This window comes from Lycorma delicatula, chromosome 4 (assembly GCF_047948215.1).
Source record: "Lycorma delicatula isolate Av1 chromosome 4, ASM4794821v1, whole genome shotgun sequence".
Taxonomy (NCBI): domain Eukaryota; kingdom Metazoa; phylum Arthropoda; class Insecta; order Hemiptera; family Fulgoridae; genus Lycorma; species Lycorma delicatula.
In genome coordinates, this window is record NC_134458.1 from 81,118,969 (window position 1) to 81,138,184 (window position 19,216).

The 19,216-nt window shown below is 28.6% G+C and overlaps 1 protein-coding gene across 5 annotated transcripts in view; it reads left to right on the forward strand.

The window, feature by feature from the left end:
* The window catches only part of LOC142323592 (inter-alpha-trypsin inhibitor heavy chain H3-like), an 87,229-nt gene that overhangs the window by 58,657 nt on the left and 9,356 nt on the right, over positions 1 to 19,216 (forward strand). Inside the window, exons 13-15 of one of the 5 annotated variants that reach the window (XM_075363421.1) lie at positions 2,026 to 2,140; positions 7,377 to 7,553; positions 12,825 to 13,007. In XM_075363421.1, coding sequence (XP_075219536.1) covers positions 2,026 to 2,140; positions 7,377 to 7,553; positions 12,825 to 13,007 — 475 coding nt within the window. Of the gene's footprint in view, positions 1 to 2,025; positions 2,141 to 7,376; positions 7,554 to 7,638; positions 7,771 to 12,824; positions 13,008 to 19,216 lie in introns of all 5 variants that reach the window. The other 4 variants (XM_075363423.1, XM_075363424.1, XM_075363422.1 and 1 more) reach the window with 4 other exon arrangements.

Consider the following 19,216-nt stretch of genomic DNA (forward strand, 5'->3'; position numbering starts at 1 on the left):
ATGGAGAACTTTAATGTACCTAGAATTCAAGTGTTTGGTGATTTTATGTGAGAACACAAAAAAGGATTGTTATGACCTTATTTCTTCTACAGAAGTTTAACAGTTAAACTCATCTTGAAATTTTATATTATGTTATTACCAAGCTATTAATCTTGTTTTTGACATCAGTTATCTACATGCTTAAAAAAGTTGATACACCTTCTCCTATTGTCTTCAAATTAAAAACTGTCACCTCAGTCAAACTTTTTGTGATCAGATAGGATCCCCAGAGCAATAATTAAATGGCAATCACAATGTGATTTGGCCCTTGCAATTTTTTTTGTTATGGAGAATCATGAAAGACATGGTATTTTCTTCAAATCCAAATGACCTGAATTGTGTGAAGCTATTGATTGAAAATTCAGTTGATTTTATTAAATGGGGAAAACTTTATTGGAAAAAAATATTTTAATCCAGCTTCAAACACTATCACAAATGCATAAGAACATAAGTACAGATCTTTGAATACTTCCTCTGAAGTATATTAAACATGTAATAAGAGAATACATTTTTTTATTAGTATTTGGGTAAACTGACGTTTAGCCCACCTGGTCAATATAATATAGGTTCTTTTTATAAAAATGTACTTAAAAAATAATTACAAAAGTTAAAATTAAGTAATGTTTATTATGAATAATCATAAAACCATGTTATTAAACAATTTATGAAAGTTAGTTGGAAGATTATAGAATCTGCAAAGAATTGTTCAAAAAAACTAGTTGAATTTGTAGTCAAAATTAAACCAAATAGTAAGAAATAATATTTTTTTCAGATTTTTATGATATTTTGAGTTTTCTATTTGGTGCCAAATTATGAACAATTTATAATTTTATAAATTAACAATCTTTTTAATTTATTTAATTTGGTGCCAATTTCAAATAGAAAATGTAAAGATTGAAAAAGTATTTAAGAGTAGGATTTTCTTAGTTGATTTTATAATTTTTTTTAAGTTTAACTTGTATTTAAAAAAAAAAAATGGGTTAACCTAAAAAAAATATATTTGAAAGAAATACAAATGTTAAAAACTAGTATCTAAAAATAAATAAAAGAAGTGAAAAGAAATGATGTTCAAAAACAGCTAAAGAGTATGACCCAAGGCTGTTTGGAATCAACGAGATTGAAAATGCACTTTTTTTTAACATCAGATTTAACCAACTTTCTTAAATTTTCACGTGAAAATACTTCAAATGTCAATGTTTATTTAAATTATCTTGAAAATTCTTGAAATGAGATCACAAAAGGATTTTTTTTTGTATAAATTACAAAGAATTATTAAACCCTGTCTACGAGGTGAGGTATAAGGATTGAACATAAATAAAGATTTTAAATACTTTTCTAAATTCACTTAGAAAAAAACAACAGCAGAAAGGGTTATTTTAGATTTATTGTAATTATAATTCCATAACATTTACAAACATTGGATTTTCATGAATAAGATATTTAAAACAAAACAAAAAATGTATTTTAAATATTCTTAAAAAATGTGTATATTTCTCTAGTCTTTGTCAAGATACACAATCCTGAATAAATGGAAATCCTTTTTTCATGATTAAGATATCCATTTTTCTGGTTGGTGTGTTGATATGATTTATTAAAAACAAATTTTAATTAGGAGTGTTTTTAATTTTATAAACCTTTATAACTTTATTTATGAAAGACAATTTATAAAATTGTCTTTTAATAAATTTGAAAAATTAAAGGATAGAAAATATGAAAAAACTTCTTGAAACCAATTTTTTTTTTTTTAATTTGCACAAGTGAGAGTTCTACATATAATAAAAGTTATTTAAAATTATGATCAATTTAATCATATATATATGTAGTTTCTATAAAGAGATGCCCATAGTATCACTTGACTATTCAGATGGTACCAGTCCTAATAAATAAATAAATTTACGTTTTATTCAGTTAAAAAGGTTTTTAGCCTTTGCAAATATGACATTTATTGTTTTATTTAAATACCTCTATTTTATGTTACTTTTTCAGTATTCTTTTGTGACTCCTCTGACTTCGTTAGTTGTTGTTAAACCAAATGAAACAAGTTCTGCTGTTGATCCTGAGAAAGCATCATCAACTTCTTCACCATCTTATTCAAATTTTGGTATTAATTAATTCTTTATTATTTTTACTTCTATTTTTCTATAGAATATTACAAAATTGTGTGCTTAATTTGACATTAAGAAAATATACTTCAATGATGTCAGTTTACTGAAACTTAACATTATTATTAAATTACATTTACATGATTAAAGTTTTGAAAATATGAATTATCTTCAAAAAACAATAAAATAATCCAATATTAGACAATAGGTAATCCAGAAATATGGGTAATACAATTTAGATAAATATCTTTTGTTGTGTACTCAACTCTGTACAATAAAATGAGTATCCATTTCATTTTAACCTCTTCTAATTCTTTACAAACAGCCCTTCTCATTCATGGAGATTATAGTTTTATTTTTTTTTTTTTTTTAGAAGTTCATATATTATTTTTTCCTGTCAGTTATTCTATCTCATATTCATTTACACTAGAACTAACACTATAGTTTGATACACTTCCAAAATTTGGTTCACAAGATTTCAACAATATGTATATATATATATACACATTTTAAAAAAGCTAGTAGGAAATAATTAAATCTAAACAAGAATCCGCTAAAGTTACACAAAATAGATTAAAAATTTCAGTATAATGCAGTATAACTTGCAGGAAAGGGTTTAATAGTGTAATGATTAGTAATACCTTACACCTAATGTGTTATGTTAGAATAGATTTTATTAGAAATAGCAGTTCTGAATCCATCCTCAGATACCTCAGCTCTTTTCTTTACCAATTTTGATTTCAATGGAAAAGAAAGTAGTAGATACAGTAATGTTCGCCCACAATGTGAATAGAGCTCTAAAGAATTCAGTAGTGGCGAGCTAATATCACAACTGAAAACATTATCCAATAGTAATAATTCAAAACCGACTGCTATTATATACTAATTACTGTATAGCAACCATTATTTAAATTAAATTTGAATTTCTTCATTTAAAAAATTTATTTGTATTTACATAATTATTATAACACATGAAATACATTTACGTATTTAATTACTTAAAAAAAATTTTAAGCATTACTAAATAAAATTTTATGACATTGTTAGTTGAAATAAAAATAATGACTTTTGAAATCAGTAACGTTAACAAATTTAATCAGTCGCTTACCTTTGCAAAATCAGTAGCCTAAATATTCACAGTTCACAAAATAAATTTCTTATAAAAGAACATTCTATAATTGAGTTAAATTTTTTGTTAGTTTACAGAGTTTAGCTTATTAACACATTTGCAGTATTTCAGGTTATTAAAAACAAACTGAATTTTAGCATTATAACAGAACATGAAAAACTTTAATCAACCAAGGGTGATGCAAGATCTGAATCTGCTTCTTCACATGATGCACTGTAATCACTCATATTAGAATCTTCTTCACAGTCTTAACCATTATTGATTATAATAGAATCTATTGTAGCTTCTAAAGTGCCATTTTTTCCCCAGCATTCTTTCTCTACTTTTATTGTGTGTTTTATGTAACCTTCCCAGTCATCCTTTGTCACACTCATCATTGCATTATTAGTTACCTCTTGTAATTCAGTTAGATTTAAATCAATAGTGATGATATGATCTCGTACCAATCATTTCACCTTAGCCCATGCCAATTCAATGACATTCAGATCACACATATAAGGAGGAAGCTACAGAACTTCATGTCCATGCTGCTGCAATAATTTGTCAATTTTGAACTTTTTTTCAGGTTTGTGTTTATCAGTTAATTTAAACAAATCAACTTTTCTCATTTTCAAATTACATGCAATAATTTTATTTTCTAACCATTAGATCATATTTTACTTCAGCAAACTCTTGGTGGGTGCCATATCTACATGTATATTGTCATATGGCACATTGTCCAATACCACAACTCAATTTGGAGGTAAGTTCATTATTAGCTTCTCACAGACCCTCTTTTCAAAATTTGTAGTGTTCATCTAATGTGATAGCCACCCAGTGTTGAACCTGATTTAAATAGGAGTGCCAAATTCTGTAAAAACCCATTGTAATAATAACATTGATCCATTGTAATAATAACCAAATGATTGTCTCCCCTATTGTGAGTTAAGATACCTGGAATGTCAACGCTTTGCCAGCATTTTCATAACATCAAGTTTTATCCCAACTTTTATCCATATAAAATTTGATTCAGCATTACATTAGATTTACACTACCTTGGCTTTCAATAAGAACTTTTCTCTTTTCATTGCATGTTTTTTTGCTTAAATCCCATTTCATGCAGTACCTTTCTTAAACTTTCTTTCCCCCATGGAAAATGTATTTTTTCCCTAACAATTAACAAAAGTTATTTACAAGATGGAAATCTTTGTTCTTGCAGTTAATAGTCTGAAATAGTATTTCAAATTATGCACCTATCAAAATCATCCACAGTCACATTGTGAGAATGAGGATGTGGCGTAGAAGGCTGCTCACTTTTATTAGATTCAGCTTGTATTTTATAATTTTTTTTTTGTTTTGAAACACCTGAATAATTAGCTGCTCTTTTTGAGGCCTTTTTTAGCGGTAAAGGAAGTTTGTTGTTTTTAGCTTCTTCATCATACATTTTAATTACCTGGGAAATAACACTTCTGGTGCTAAGTATAGTAGTGTCTTTTTTTATGGAGGCATTTTTCAAAGAGGCTATAATAAAAAAAAAAGAAAATAAACAAATACATTTTTACAAAATGAAACAGAAATTTGACAGAAATGAAACAGAAATTTGTTTTATACCCAAACAATGAATCACATCAAACTGCAAAAAATCTGTTTTCTTATTAAAACTACGTAAATCGCAAATGTAAACTGTATGCAGTTGAAAATGAACTGAATAGTTTACTTCTGTACCAAAGGCCTGTATTTGTTAATAGTATTAATAGGCCTACTCATTATCATGTCATTTTTATTGTTATTTATCCAAACAATTGTATGTATGTATGTATGATATAAACCAGTTATGACATTAGTCACTAGCTGGTATTTGTTACTACAGTTTTAGTTTATTATTTTGGTATTTATGCATACATATTAATATTCCAAATGAACTGTATGTGATATTTAATGAATTTGTTTATTGTAACATAACAGAAGAAAACGAAAATGTATTTTAGTTTATATTAACGTGTAATTTTTTTATTCATTCAGATAATTCAACATTTCTTATATTTATAATACAGGCATATATATTTATTATCAGAACATGTGTTGATCAAAAATAATGAAATATTAAAGTAATAAAGCAGTAAACCAAAGTTGTTGATCACAAAGTTTTTATTGTGGATATTACATACGTGTGTGTGAGAGAGACAGATAGATGAAGGGGACTGCTACATCCCTCCGCATGCCTCATACCGCAGCTCTATTCTTGTGCTGGTTAAACATTATTTCTATAACACAAACTAAATGACATAAAATTTAAATAAAAATAAATAGATCATTTTTAAATTTCCGGCATCAGATAACATCACACAAATACATTTAGGGATTATAAAGGGACCTCCCAGAAAGAGAAAAATAACAAAATATTGCCAAAGTATCTGTCACTCAACATGAAAGGAATAAAAAAAATCCATTTCAATCATAAAAAAAGGAACAAAAAAGAAAGAATATGATTAAAATGATTAAAAAAAGGAGAATACAGTAAAACCTCCCCAAAACGGAATCTGACGGGACCAAGTAAGAATTCTGTTTTGAAGAGGTTTCTGTCTTGGAGAGTTTTTAAAAATCAAGCTAATTTATTGTGAGGTCCTGTGCTACGAATTATACAAATGTAAAATGAAGTTAGACAAGGATAATCTTTTGGAATAATCCGGAAATTATACTGCGTATAGAGAACATTAACCACCAATTTTCAAAAATTGTTAGTAATTTTTAATTTAAAAGTTACATTTAATTAGAAGACATATACTTAGCTTAAAACACAGCATGATCTAAACTCATTCTAAAATAAAATCATTTTCTAAAATAATCAAGTACAGTGTTCTGTTTCAATAATTTACTCTTGGAACTTTCGTTTTCAATATTATTTCTAGTGGTTAACATATTCTGTCACAAATCATTGCTGTTTATATGAATCGTGAATTCTTCCAGCGATGTGAGCATACCCTGTTGCTTAGGTGCAACAGGTTACGGAAAAGCCTGGTGCTTTTCTGAAACTGTTAGTTTTGTTTTCTGTATCTTCTCCTTGTTTTGAGTTTGAACCAAGTTTGTTACAAGAATATGATGGCATATAATTAGATAAACAATATTTACAGTACTGTATTATAATAATGATTACTGGATTTATAATTTGCAAATCGTGGGAATGTACAATCTTTTTTTTTAATTTCCTTTCCATCTTATGGGACAAGATTAATACATAAAATTAAAAGTAAAATCTATGTTTCCTTTCGGTTTCTGTATTGCAGAGTTTTCTGTCTTGAAGAGATTAATTTCTATAAAAATATATCGGGACTTGAGAAACCGTATGTTTTGAGGAGGTTTCCATTTTTTGGAGGTTATGTTTTGTAGAGGTTTCACTGTATAATATAAAATAAAGGTGAGAGTGTAAAGAGATTCTTCTGTAAAAAAATATTGTATGTAAACTAAATTTCTAACAACAATCCAACAGCTTTCAAAAATATGAGTAATTTACTATCTCTGTCACATTGTGATTTAAAACACACTGTCAATTCTACATTCTAGATTGAAATTTCACCGTAATTCTGTATAACGTGCTTAATCGGTGAGAATGGGATGAACAGAGTTGTTGGAAATTTTCACAACAGAAGTTTGGTTGCTACCTCACTAAGCCCCAATGAAAAAGTGTCTATCCTGCCGAGTACTAGAGGGTGCCAGCGTGGCACCAAATAAGGAATCAAAACAGCAACTGACCCAGTTCCTGTAGCACTCATCCAAGGAAGGACTAATAATGGATAAGAAAGGAGTAAAGAAGAGAAAATATGGTCAATCCATAAAGGAACTGCCTCTTATCTGGATGGATCACATAGTTTATTATCTTTCGTAAGAAATGATTGAAAATGAAAGTCAACCTTTGATCACATGATTTTTGCGTACAAAAAAAGCAATTTGTATGCTGTAGTCAGCATTTTTAATTTTAATAAAATTTTAATTAAAACTTTGTTTCTTTTTTCTAATACTAATTTTTACTAATTGATTTATTGAAAAAAGTTTTTTAACAAAATAAATAATACGTAAAAAAATTGTTTTGTGTATATTGTATTCAATAAATAATAAAAATTGTATTACAGCATTTTTACCTGCTGGACCTGCGAATAGCATTGCTGGACAATCAGGTGCAGGAGGTTTCAGTACTCCATTTTCTGCTTCATTTGGTGCTAAACCAATGGTAATATCAACTTTTTCACGACCGTATGCACCAATTCTACCAGCACCATTGCCACCACCAGGATATTACCCAGCAGCTGGTTGGTGTTTTATGCTTGTAATATATTACATAAAAAGATAGTTTTATAAATATGTATGCAATAAATAATACAAATTATATTACAGCATTTTTACCTGCAAGTAGTGTTGGTGTACCAGGTGCAGGAACTCCATTATCTGCTTCATTTGTTCCTGGACCAGCAATGCAGCTACCATTTGACTCGCTATTGCCACCATCAGGATATTACCCAACAGATGGTTGGTGTTTTATGCTCGTAATACATATTTGTACTGATATTTACTCTAACTTGAAAGTTATTATTCTGACAGTCAGTATGAAGTTTGATATATAAAACTCAAACTTTGGCTAAGAAATACCCAAGGCAAAAAAAGTCCGCCAAGACATAAATTTTTGTTTCCATTTTACTGCATTGACAGTATTTCAGCCACCATCATGATGGAAAAAACAGAATTTCCATAATAACTTGAAAACAGTGAAAAATGTGTAAAAAAAAATAATAATAATAATAATAAGTATTCAGATATGTCAAGCATAAAAGGGACTGATAGTTTATTCCTAATATTTTTTTTAATAATGAAAATTAAGCTGTTACTCTAGAATACTTGGTGGCTTATTTTTTTTTCTTTAAAAATGTTATTTATTTTTTCAAATTTAATTTCCTTCCATACAGTTGATCAGTAATCATTTCTTATGTACACAGATGCACATTTAAAAAACTATATCTTTTTAATTTGTGTTTTTAAGTGTAATTTTTTATTTTAAGTGGAGTCATATTGATAACCAAACCTAACCTCCATGGTGAAGTACTAGTATCTCTTTGCCTTTCACATAGAAGGTTTTGGATTAGATCCCAGCCATACATGACATTTCTCACTTTCTATAAAATTTCCATATTTTTACATATATGCTATTAGTTTATGTAGTAAATCATGTATAATTAATTAAAAATCCTTGAATGCTCTTTCACTGAATTTTAGTGGTTACTGATCATAGCAAAGCAATTGATGTTGCTTAAAATTCATGAAAAATTAATCATTAAAAAAATTTTCTGAAACTTTCGATTTGTATCTGTTTTAATCAACTGATTAACCTGATGCAGATAAATATCTTGCATATAACTATCTACAATGCTATGTCATGGTAAATCATCATTGCAGTTTATATAACCGATTAATAAATCAAACAATTACACAGACATGTGATGAAGAAATCTGAAGACACAGATCTGTATTTCTTCATGATTTTAGCTTTTGTTTTGTTTATTTTTGAATACTGCATCATGGTGGAGGGAACTTTTTTTTTTTGTCTTCAGTCATTTGACTGGTTTGATGCAGCTCTCCAAGATTCCCTATCTAGTGCTAGTCGTTTCATTTCAGTATACCCTCTACATCCTACATCCCCAACAATTTGTTTTACATACTCCAAACGTGGCCTGCCTACACAATTTTTTCCTTCTACCTGTCCTTCCAATATTAAAGCGACTATTCCAGGATGCCTTAGTATGTGGCCTATAAGTCTGTCTCTTCTTTTAACTATATTTTTCCAAATGCTTCTTTCTTCATCTATTTGCCGCAATACCTCTTCATTTGTCACTTTATCCACCCATCTGATTTTTAACATTCTCCTATAGCACCACATTTCAAAAGCTTCTAATCTTTTCTTCTCAGATACTCCGATTGTCCAAGTTTCACTTCCATATAAAGCGACACTCCAAACATACACTTTCAAAAATCTTTTCCTGACATTTAAATTAATTTTTGATGTAAACAAATTATATTTCTTACTGAAGGCTCGTTTAGCTTGTGCTATTTGGCATTTTATATCGCTCCTGCTTCGTCCATCTTTAGTAATTTTACTTCCCAAATAACAAAATTCTTCTACCTTCATAATCTTTTCTCCTCCTATTTTCACATTCAGCGGTGACATTCTTTGTTATTTCTACTACATTTCATTACTTTTGTTTTGTTCTTGTTTATTTTCATGCGATAGTTCTTGCGTAGGACATCATCTATGCTGTTCATTGTTTCTTCTAAATCCTTTTTACTCTCGGCTAGAATTACTATATCATCAGCAAATCGTAGCATCTTTATCTTTTCACCTTGTACTGTTACTCCGAATCTAAATTGTTCTTTAACATCATTAACTGCTAGTTCCATGTAAAGATTAAAAAGTAACGGAGATAGGGAACATCCTTGTCGGACTCCCTTTCTTATTAGGGCTTCTTTCTTATGTTCTTCAATTGTTATTGTTGCTGTTTGGTTCCTGTACATGTTAGCAATTGTTCTTCTATCTCTGTATTTGAACCCTAATTATTTTAAAATGCTGAACATTTTATTCCAGTCTACGTTATCAAAAGCCTTTTCTAGGTCTATAAACGCCAAGTATGTTGGTTTGTTTTTCTTTAATCTTCCTTCTACTATTAATCTGAGGCCTAAAATTGCTTCCCTTGTCCCTATACTTTTCCTGAAACCAAATTGGTCTTCTCCTAACACTTCTTCCACTCACCTCTCAATTCTTCTGTATAAAATTCTAGTTAAGATTTTTGATGCATGACTAGTTAAACTAATTGTTCTGTATTCTTCACATTTATCTGCCCCTGCTTTCTTTGGTATCATAATTATAACACTTTTTTTGAAGTCTGATGGAAATTCCCCATTTTCATAAATATTACACACCAGTTTGTATAATCTATCGATCGCTTCCTCACCTGCACTGCGCAGGTGAGGTATTCCGTCTATTCCAGGAGCCTTTCTGCCATTTAAATCTTTTAATGCTCTCTTAAATTCAGATCTCAGTATTGTTTCTCCCATTTCATCCTCCTCAACTTCCTCTTCTTCCTCTATAACACCATTTTCTAATTCATTTCCTCCGTATAACTCTTCAATATATTCCACCCATCTATCGACTTTACCTTTCGTATTATATATTGGTGTACCATCTTTGTTTAACACATTATTAGATTTTAATTTATGTACCCCAAAATTTTCCTTAACTTTCCTGTATGCTCCGTCTATTTTACCAATGTTCATTTCTCTTTCCACTTCTGAACACTTTTCTTTAATCCACTCTTCTTTCACCAGTTTGCACTTCCTGTTTATAGCATTTCTTAATTTCCTATAGTTCCTTTTACTTTCTTCATCACTAGCATTCTTATATTTTCTACGTTCATCCATCAGCTGCAATATATCATCTGAAACCCAAGGTTTTCTACCGGTTCTCTTTATTCCGCCTAAGTTTGCTTCTGCTGATTTAAGAATTTCCTTTTTAACATTCTCCCATTCTTCTTCTACATTTTCTACCTTATCTTTTTTACTCAGACCTCTTGCGATGTCCTCCTCAAAAATCTTCTTTACCTCCTCTTCCTCAAGCTTCTCTAAATTCCACCGCTTCATCTGACACCTTTTCTTCAGGTTTTTAGACCCCAATATACATTTCATTATCACCAAATTATGGTCGCTATCAATGTCTGCTCCAGGGTAAGTTTTGGAGTCAACGAGTTGATTTCTAAATCTTTGCTTAACCATGATATAATCTATCTGATACCTTGCAGTATCGCCTGGCTTTTTCCAAGTGTATATTCTTCTATTATGATTTTTAAATTGGGTGTTGGCAATTACTAAATTATACTTTGTGCAAAATTCTATAAGTCGGTCCCCTCTTTCATTCCTTTTGCCCAGCCCGTATTCACCCACTATATTTCCTTCCTTGCCTTTTCCAATGCTTGCATTCCAATCTCCAACTATTATTAAATTTTCATCTCCTTTTACGTGTTTAATTGCTTCATCAATCTCTTCGTATACACACTCTACCTCATCATCATCATGGGCGCTTGTAGGCATATAGACGTTAACAATCGTTGTCGGTTTAGGTTTTGATTTTATCCTTATTACAATGATTCTATCGCTATGCGTTTTGAAATACTCCACTCTCCTCCCTATCTTCTTGTTCATCACGAAACCTACTCCTGCCTGCCCATTATTTGGCGCTGAGTTAATTACTCTAAAATCACCTGACCAAAAGTCGCCTTCCTCTTCCCACCGAACCTCACTAATTCCTACTATATCCACATTTGTCCTACCCATTTCCCTTTTTAAATTTTCTAGCCTACCAACCTTTTTCAAGCTTCTAACATTCCACGCTCCGACTCGTAGAATGTTATTTTTTAATTTTCTGGTGACCCCTTCCTTAGTAGTCCCCACCCGGAGATCCGAACGGGGGACTATTTTACCTCCGGAATATTTTACCAAGGAAGGCGCCTCCATTATTGCTTTTGAAAATGCAGAGCCACATTTTCTTGGAAAAAAAAAAAACAGCTGTAGTTTTCCATTGCTTTCAGCTGCGCAGTACTCAGAGGACTGAGTGATGTTGATACGGCCGTTTAAGTCGTCCTGACTCACGCCCCTAACAACTACTGAAAGAGCTGCTGCCCTCTTTCAGGAATCATTCCTTAGTCTGGCTCTCAACAGATACCTCTCCGATATGGTTGCACCTTCGGTCCAGCTACTCTGTATCCCTGAGCACTCAAGCCCCCCTCACCAACGGCAAGGTCTCATGATTCATAGAGGAGGGGTGGAGGGAACTAACCACACTAATAATGTATAAATTGTTGCTTTGATTATGTTTTACATGTGACAAATAGTATTTAATGATTTACTGAATATTTAGTATCTAGATTTACTGTATTTACTATCTAGATTTTACTGAAATAATACAAAATTACTGTCTAAAGTTAGTCGTTAAAAGTAACTGATTTGGTGGTTTGTTTAAAAAAAAATGCATCTAAAATAAAGATGTTTGACACTACCTCCCCTGCCAAATTACAAAATATGACAACATTGTTTCCACTTTTCAAAAAGAAGTGTATAGAAAAACAAAGAACTAAATCTCTCTGTAACAGATTTACAAATAGTGATTTTTATTGGTTTAAGCTGTACAGTAACCATTTTCAATTTAAAATTGCAGTTTTATTTTCAATTCTAAAAAAGAAACTTGAAACCAAACATGTTCATTCTTTTAAGCTTCATACTTTTTTATATTATATATATTTTTAAATCTTTTACAAATTTCTAAATATTTACTGAAAAATTAGTCTTGACTCAATTTTCTAAATTGCTGGTGGTTGAAATACTGTGTACACAGCTTGTGTTTTGATGATTTTTTTTCCTACTTTGTGTATTTAATAAATATATTGAATATAATTTTGTTAGTCAGAATAGTAATTTTTTTACATTATGATCAAATTCAGTACATTATTTTTTTTTTTATTTATACTTGAATTTACAATTTTCAGCATCATCTCTTATTAGCAATAATCAGCCAAGTTCTACATTAAATACGTACTTACGTACGGGAATTATTGGTAAAAGTTATTCTGTTCCAAAATCATCACTTTTTTTCCCTTCTATTAAGAGAAAGTATTCTTTTTCAAGTGTACTCAATGGTGATAGGAAAGAAGATGATGTCATAAGCCTAAGTAAGTATAAATTCTTAGTTTTATTTTAAAATAGGATATAAATTAGTTTATAATAGTTTATCCTCCCCTCAGTTCAATTCAATAGACTGAAAACATTTTCCTACTTACATTCATTAGATAAATCATTTATTAAAAATTATAAATCAATATGTTGTTGAATTTTCTTGGCATTTGCATAAAACTTAAATTTTAAACCCTTTTTTTTCTTGTATATTTATTTAATTATTATGTTTATAAGCTTGCTAGATTTTTGTTTGTATTCTTGAAATAATTAAAAATTCATTACAGATTAATTTCTGTTTAATGCAAATTCCACTGTAGACATGTCTTATTGTTTTGTTAAGAAAAAAGACAGATGCTGAATTAAGTCAGTGACAACATGAAAAAATTATGCAATATTATTAATTTTTAGTGACTAAACAAACTAAATTTATTTTAATGTAATGTTTTAAAATCTCATATATACTTGTCTCCGTCACTTTTCAACCATCTTCATTGAAGTGTGCTGATGCTTTACACCAACACACGCTAGATGGTTATTCCTAGTCTGATGTTATTGCTAGTGGATTTATTGAATTAGGAAAACATGTTGTAATTTTGATGTGGTAGAAAAGTGTATTGGATTTCAATTCACTTCTGAACACAATTCAATTCTTAGACATATTTTGACCACACACAATGTATGATATATATATTTTTTCCTAACACAAAACCACTATTAATAACAGCAGCTGATGTTAGGACAATAGCAGCAACAGACCTGGAACATGCCAAAGATGATATGATGTGATTTTCTAACCATCATATTGAAATACACTTGTTTAAAAGCTTTTTTGTCATTAAAAATTAATAATTTGCATAAGTTTCATTGTAAACCATGATGGACAAAAACACTGCTACCATAAAAAAATTATTCTCAGCCAGTAATTGGCTTTGTATGCTTTTGAATAACTTCTTAGTATGGCATAGTTTAATTTAAAAGCATTCTTTATATTCTTTAGTGTTTGTTAGTAAAATCTAAGCTCTTTACAAATTTAAAAAATTATATTTAATTGATGTATTGTATTATTACCTTCCCTGGTTCACATTGTGTCTTATGATAAAAATCATTACACAAAATTTACTAAATATTTATGAATAATAGTTTCTGAGATGTAATATATTTTTCTTAGCATCCCTTTTCAGAATTATTTAAAGTGGCGAGATGAACCTTTTTTGTAGCATTTCACGCCCAGTCTCTAAAATTATAGAAACATGTTATTTTTGTTTTTGTTATGTTATTTTTGTTTTAACTGATAACATTAGAACAAGATTAAATATATTACAAACCATTTGTTTTAATAGTTTTTTATTTATTTCTGGTGTTTTTATAATTTGTTATCGTTTTGATATCTTTTGAAAAAACTTCTTTTTTTTCATGTCTATGCAACTCTCATAAAAACTTTCAATACTTTTTTTATTTTTGAAATTCCTTTATTCTTTTAGCAAAAAGCATTTTCAATTAGAAATGTTCATTATTTAAAAAAATCTTAACTGTCAGTTTTAAAAATAACATTATGTATACATTTTTTTTTACAAAAATACAACGTTGAAATGAGTTTTTTTTAAATTCATCTGTTTGTCCACTATTATAGAAAAAATGCATAATGTAAAATAATAATCTGCTGTGTTTTTGTTCTGATGGTCAGCAATAAAATTTATTTAAAATAAAAAAACTTTTTAATTGATAAATCAAACAAAATTTTATAAAATACACTTTAAAAACATTTTTGACACACTTAACTGCCGCTGTTGTGAATATTTTCAGTAACTGCCTTCAGTGAATTCACATTGATAAAAACAGGATATTTATAAAATTTTATTCGGTTTGTCATTTTAAAAGTCTGTTGTTTTAAAATAAAATAATTTTATTTTATTTGATAAAAAATGTTTTTGTTTAAAAAATGTTTAACAAAATAATATATTTTATTTTTTCATATTTTCTTTTTGCTGGTGTTGGTTTTTTCTTTTTTGATTGCTTGACTACATTTTTATTTACCTTTTTTTAATAAAAATTAACTTCAAGTTGCATGGTGTATCAGTCTGTTTTATTATAATGCATTTCTGATTTCTATTTTTGGTGTGTAGATTTCATTTCCCAACCTGATATTGTCTATATTTTAATGACTTGATCTATGTTTCTTTCTTTAAATTCTCTAAAATTTGCTTTATGAAAAATAACAGAAAAATTTAAGAAAAATTAAAAATCTTTGCTTAGAAACTTAAACTGATATTATGAGTAAATCTTATCCGTGAAGTATGATCTCATATCTAACAAAAGATATTGATCTGTATTAATATTTTTTATCCTTGATAAAAAATTTGTCAACTTTATTTACTGTAGAATTTAAAAATATTGTATAAGTAAGGTGCTTCATAATCACATTATATAAAATGAAAAAAAACTGTTCAAAAAACCTATAATTTGACAAAGAAAAGAGGAATAAAGAAGTAAATAAAGAGACTCATTGAGGCTCTCCACAAATACTGGAATGCAGGAGTACATATTATTTTTTTTACCTCAGATCTTCAGTTAATTTCCTTGAATTTCATACAAAAATACTTTGAATATCAAAATTACTTCAGAATCTATGTAACAGATCAGCACCATTTTTTGTAACTAATAAAAATGTAGTAATATCTACATGATTTTCATTAAAGACCACATCACAACATTTTTGTTGAAATTGTTTCATGTAAATGAATGTAGTTTTTAAAATACTGAATCATCATTACATTATAAAAATCCAATGCTAAGCAACAACGATGACTAAAGAGTGAGAAATATATTCAAATCATCTATGTAGGCAGTGTAATTTTTCATTTTAAAAATGTTTCACTAAAATTATCTGAAAAAATTTCATTGTAATCACAAAAAAAGTCTTCTACAAAAATAAAAAAAGATCACTTAAAATTTCCAGATTTTGATTAGAAATTGCTTGGTAAAATTGATCTACTTTATTCAATTTTTAAATATGTATGAAATAAAGAAAACAAAGTTATATTTTATTTACTTTAACTTTAATAATCCATTCACAATTTTTACCAAAATGATCTTAAAAAATCAGATACTTATCTGAGGTGTATATCGATGTTAAAGATATTAATGTTTAAACTCTTGCAACTCTTAAATACTATTTCCAATGATTGTTGATAAATTCAAAATAAAAAAAAACTATTCATATTTGAACAACAGTGTATAAAAAAAAAGATATGTTATCCCAAAAATATAGGCAAATAGGAAAATGTTATCACCATTTCATTCTTATAAATAAAAGAGAGACGTTTCCTAAGGATGAAGCTATTCTGTATGGATTTATAATATATACACAAACAAAAAAATTAGGGGTTCGATAGATAAATGGTCAGTTCAAGAATAGGAAAAAATATATATAGAAAATGAAGTCTGGACCGCTGCTACAAAAATGAATGGATATTTTTGGCTGTATCGCATTAAGAAGTCGTCTTCTGGAAAATGTATCTCGCATTCATTTTTTGGGATATTTGATGTTAGTGTTACAAGCACTTGATTAATGTTAAACTGACCATTTAAAAGCAAAATGAAGAGTTATTAATTGAATTGGATAAAAAAATACCATGAAATGTCAACTTTGACAAAAATTATGGAAACCATTTTTCTTTTTTTAGTTTATGTGGTGATTGTGTAAGTGTGGAGTGAAACCTTCTAAAGAATTGGTTGAGAAATTTTATAAAAAGTATTTCATTTAAAGTGCTTTTGATGTTAGTGATAATGATATTTTATGTCAAATCAAAACTGATGAAAGAGTGCAAAGAGGAAGTAATAACAGCAATGATAGGAATGTAACACCAACATAGTCCTGTAATTTAACAAACTGTCTGTTGGTAAGATAAAATATTTACTTAAGTATAAATTATTTAATTTTGAATTGAATATTTTTAAAAATTGCTATTTCATTTACAAATTTAACAATTATGTTTTTATTCTCAAGTTATCATTTAACGTTTTTCTCAGTATCATATTCTTAAAAGTAGAAATGTACATTGCTCAAGTAGATACGGTGTAATTTTAATTAATCCTATTTTTTTTTTTTTTTTATTTGCATTTCTTGTTATTAGGCTGTTGCTTTTTCCTAATTGCTTTTGTTATTGGCTTTTTACACCTTTTGCTTCTTTGCTTTAACTGATGTATGGTTTTTTATTTAAATAAAGATTATTTTCATTGAGGTAAACTTTGCATTACATTTATTTTAACTTATGTTGATGCTGGGCAAAGCAGTGAACTGTTCTTATCAGAGGGACAGCTCCTGTGTTGGTTGATAGTTCTCTTCCTTATTTTCTTCTTTACTGTATGCCTTTCCTTATTCCTTATTTTTTGGATGAGTGGGTCTGCCACCAGCTTCGTATGGCATCATTTCGCTACTTTCAAATAGCCAGTAAGACAGCTGTTTCTTTATTAGGGTTCACTGGATTAACAATCCTCTTTGTCTGTAATAAGGATTTTGTTTCCTATCCAAAGGTTGAGCGGTTTAGGTGCTTATTGTGTAAAATTGTGCCTGCTATTCATCATAAAATGTAATTAATATAAGACTTAAAGGAATTTTTGGTGAAGGGTGTGCTTCAAAGTATTTTGTACCTTTCAAAATTTAATAAAATTAAAAGTTATTTTTATTTCAGATAGTTTCATACTTTTATTTTTTTTTTTACAGAGCAAGCTTTAATCTCTAAAACATCTATCATCACATTAATGCCACAAATAAGCAGATTTTGGAAAATGAAAAATGATATTCTTGTTCAGTCTTATAATAACTGCAACAGTCAGTGTATATGATGACCTTTATTGTAAGACAATTTTGAATTTATATTCGTTGTATTGAAAGATTCTCGTTGTTTAAAGTTTCAAAGTGGAAGAAAATGAGAAACGTTAGATGGAACAATGAGTAATGAATGAGAAAGTATCTAGAAGAGATAAAAAGGATGGAGATTATATAATAAAAAAATAATACTATTTACCAATAAGAAAAACTAGAGGTTTAGTATTTTGAAAGGGAATAACATATTCAATAAATATGATAAGAGGTAATTTGGGGATGAAAGTTTTATTAGAAACTGAAGTATATACACATTAGATAATTTTTAAGAAAGAAAAGATTTGAAAAAATAAAATAATACATGCAATAAAACAGGAGTTAAAAACATGTTTGTTCAAAGAGAAAACAATATACAACCACCATGGTTTAGTAAACTCACTTAACTAAACATCCAGGGTTTTTCAAACTAGGTTAATGATTGCAATCTTATGGTATATGTTTAAGAACCACATTATAGAAAATTACAAAAATGCTAATTATGAAAAAGCTTCTGAGATTGATGTAACTGATTAAAGTATGTATGATTATATCAGCAAAGATTATACAACTTAATGATTGAAAAAATCTCACCATACAAAACATTTATTTATTTTTTTATACACAAAGTACTGTGCTGTATCGTAAATTACATATTTACATTAATGTAAATACCAAAAAAAACGTAATGTATAAATTATATTTTCGTTGAGGTAGATTTTAGATTTTATACTGATCAAGATACAAATCTTATCTTGTGATTGACATATGCAATTCATAGGAATATCCTTAATCTACAATTTGGCAACACTGCATGGCTTTAAGTTAAACATACTGGAAAAAACATCACAGTAGTGGGAAACCATTCTTTAATTGTGCTTAAATCAGCCTGTATACAAATTCTGAACTTAACTGGCAAAGTAAAAAACACACTCAAAAAATTGTTGTGCAACTTTAAGAATAATTGTAGATAATTTTGATGTTAATAGTACATCTGCAACAATATAAAAGAGGCATTTTTCAAACTTCTTATAGCGACAAAAAGGTTTTTAATTTTGGTGGTGCAATTCAATAACAAAACATGACAATGCTGTGTAGAAGTCACCACGATCACCAAAAGACAAGAAGGTTTTTTTTCAGAAGCCAAAGACAGCACTTGTGAGTTTCTATGATGAAAAGGAATCATTCATCATGTATTTCTCTATGGAACAATCTATCACTGGAATGTGGCATCAAGTCAAATGGGATATACTTAAAATAAAATATAGTTATTTTTTTGTTTTTAATTAATTTTATGATTTCTTGTCTCACTTCTTAATTGTCAGACTGTAGAATTTTGTGTTT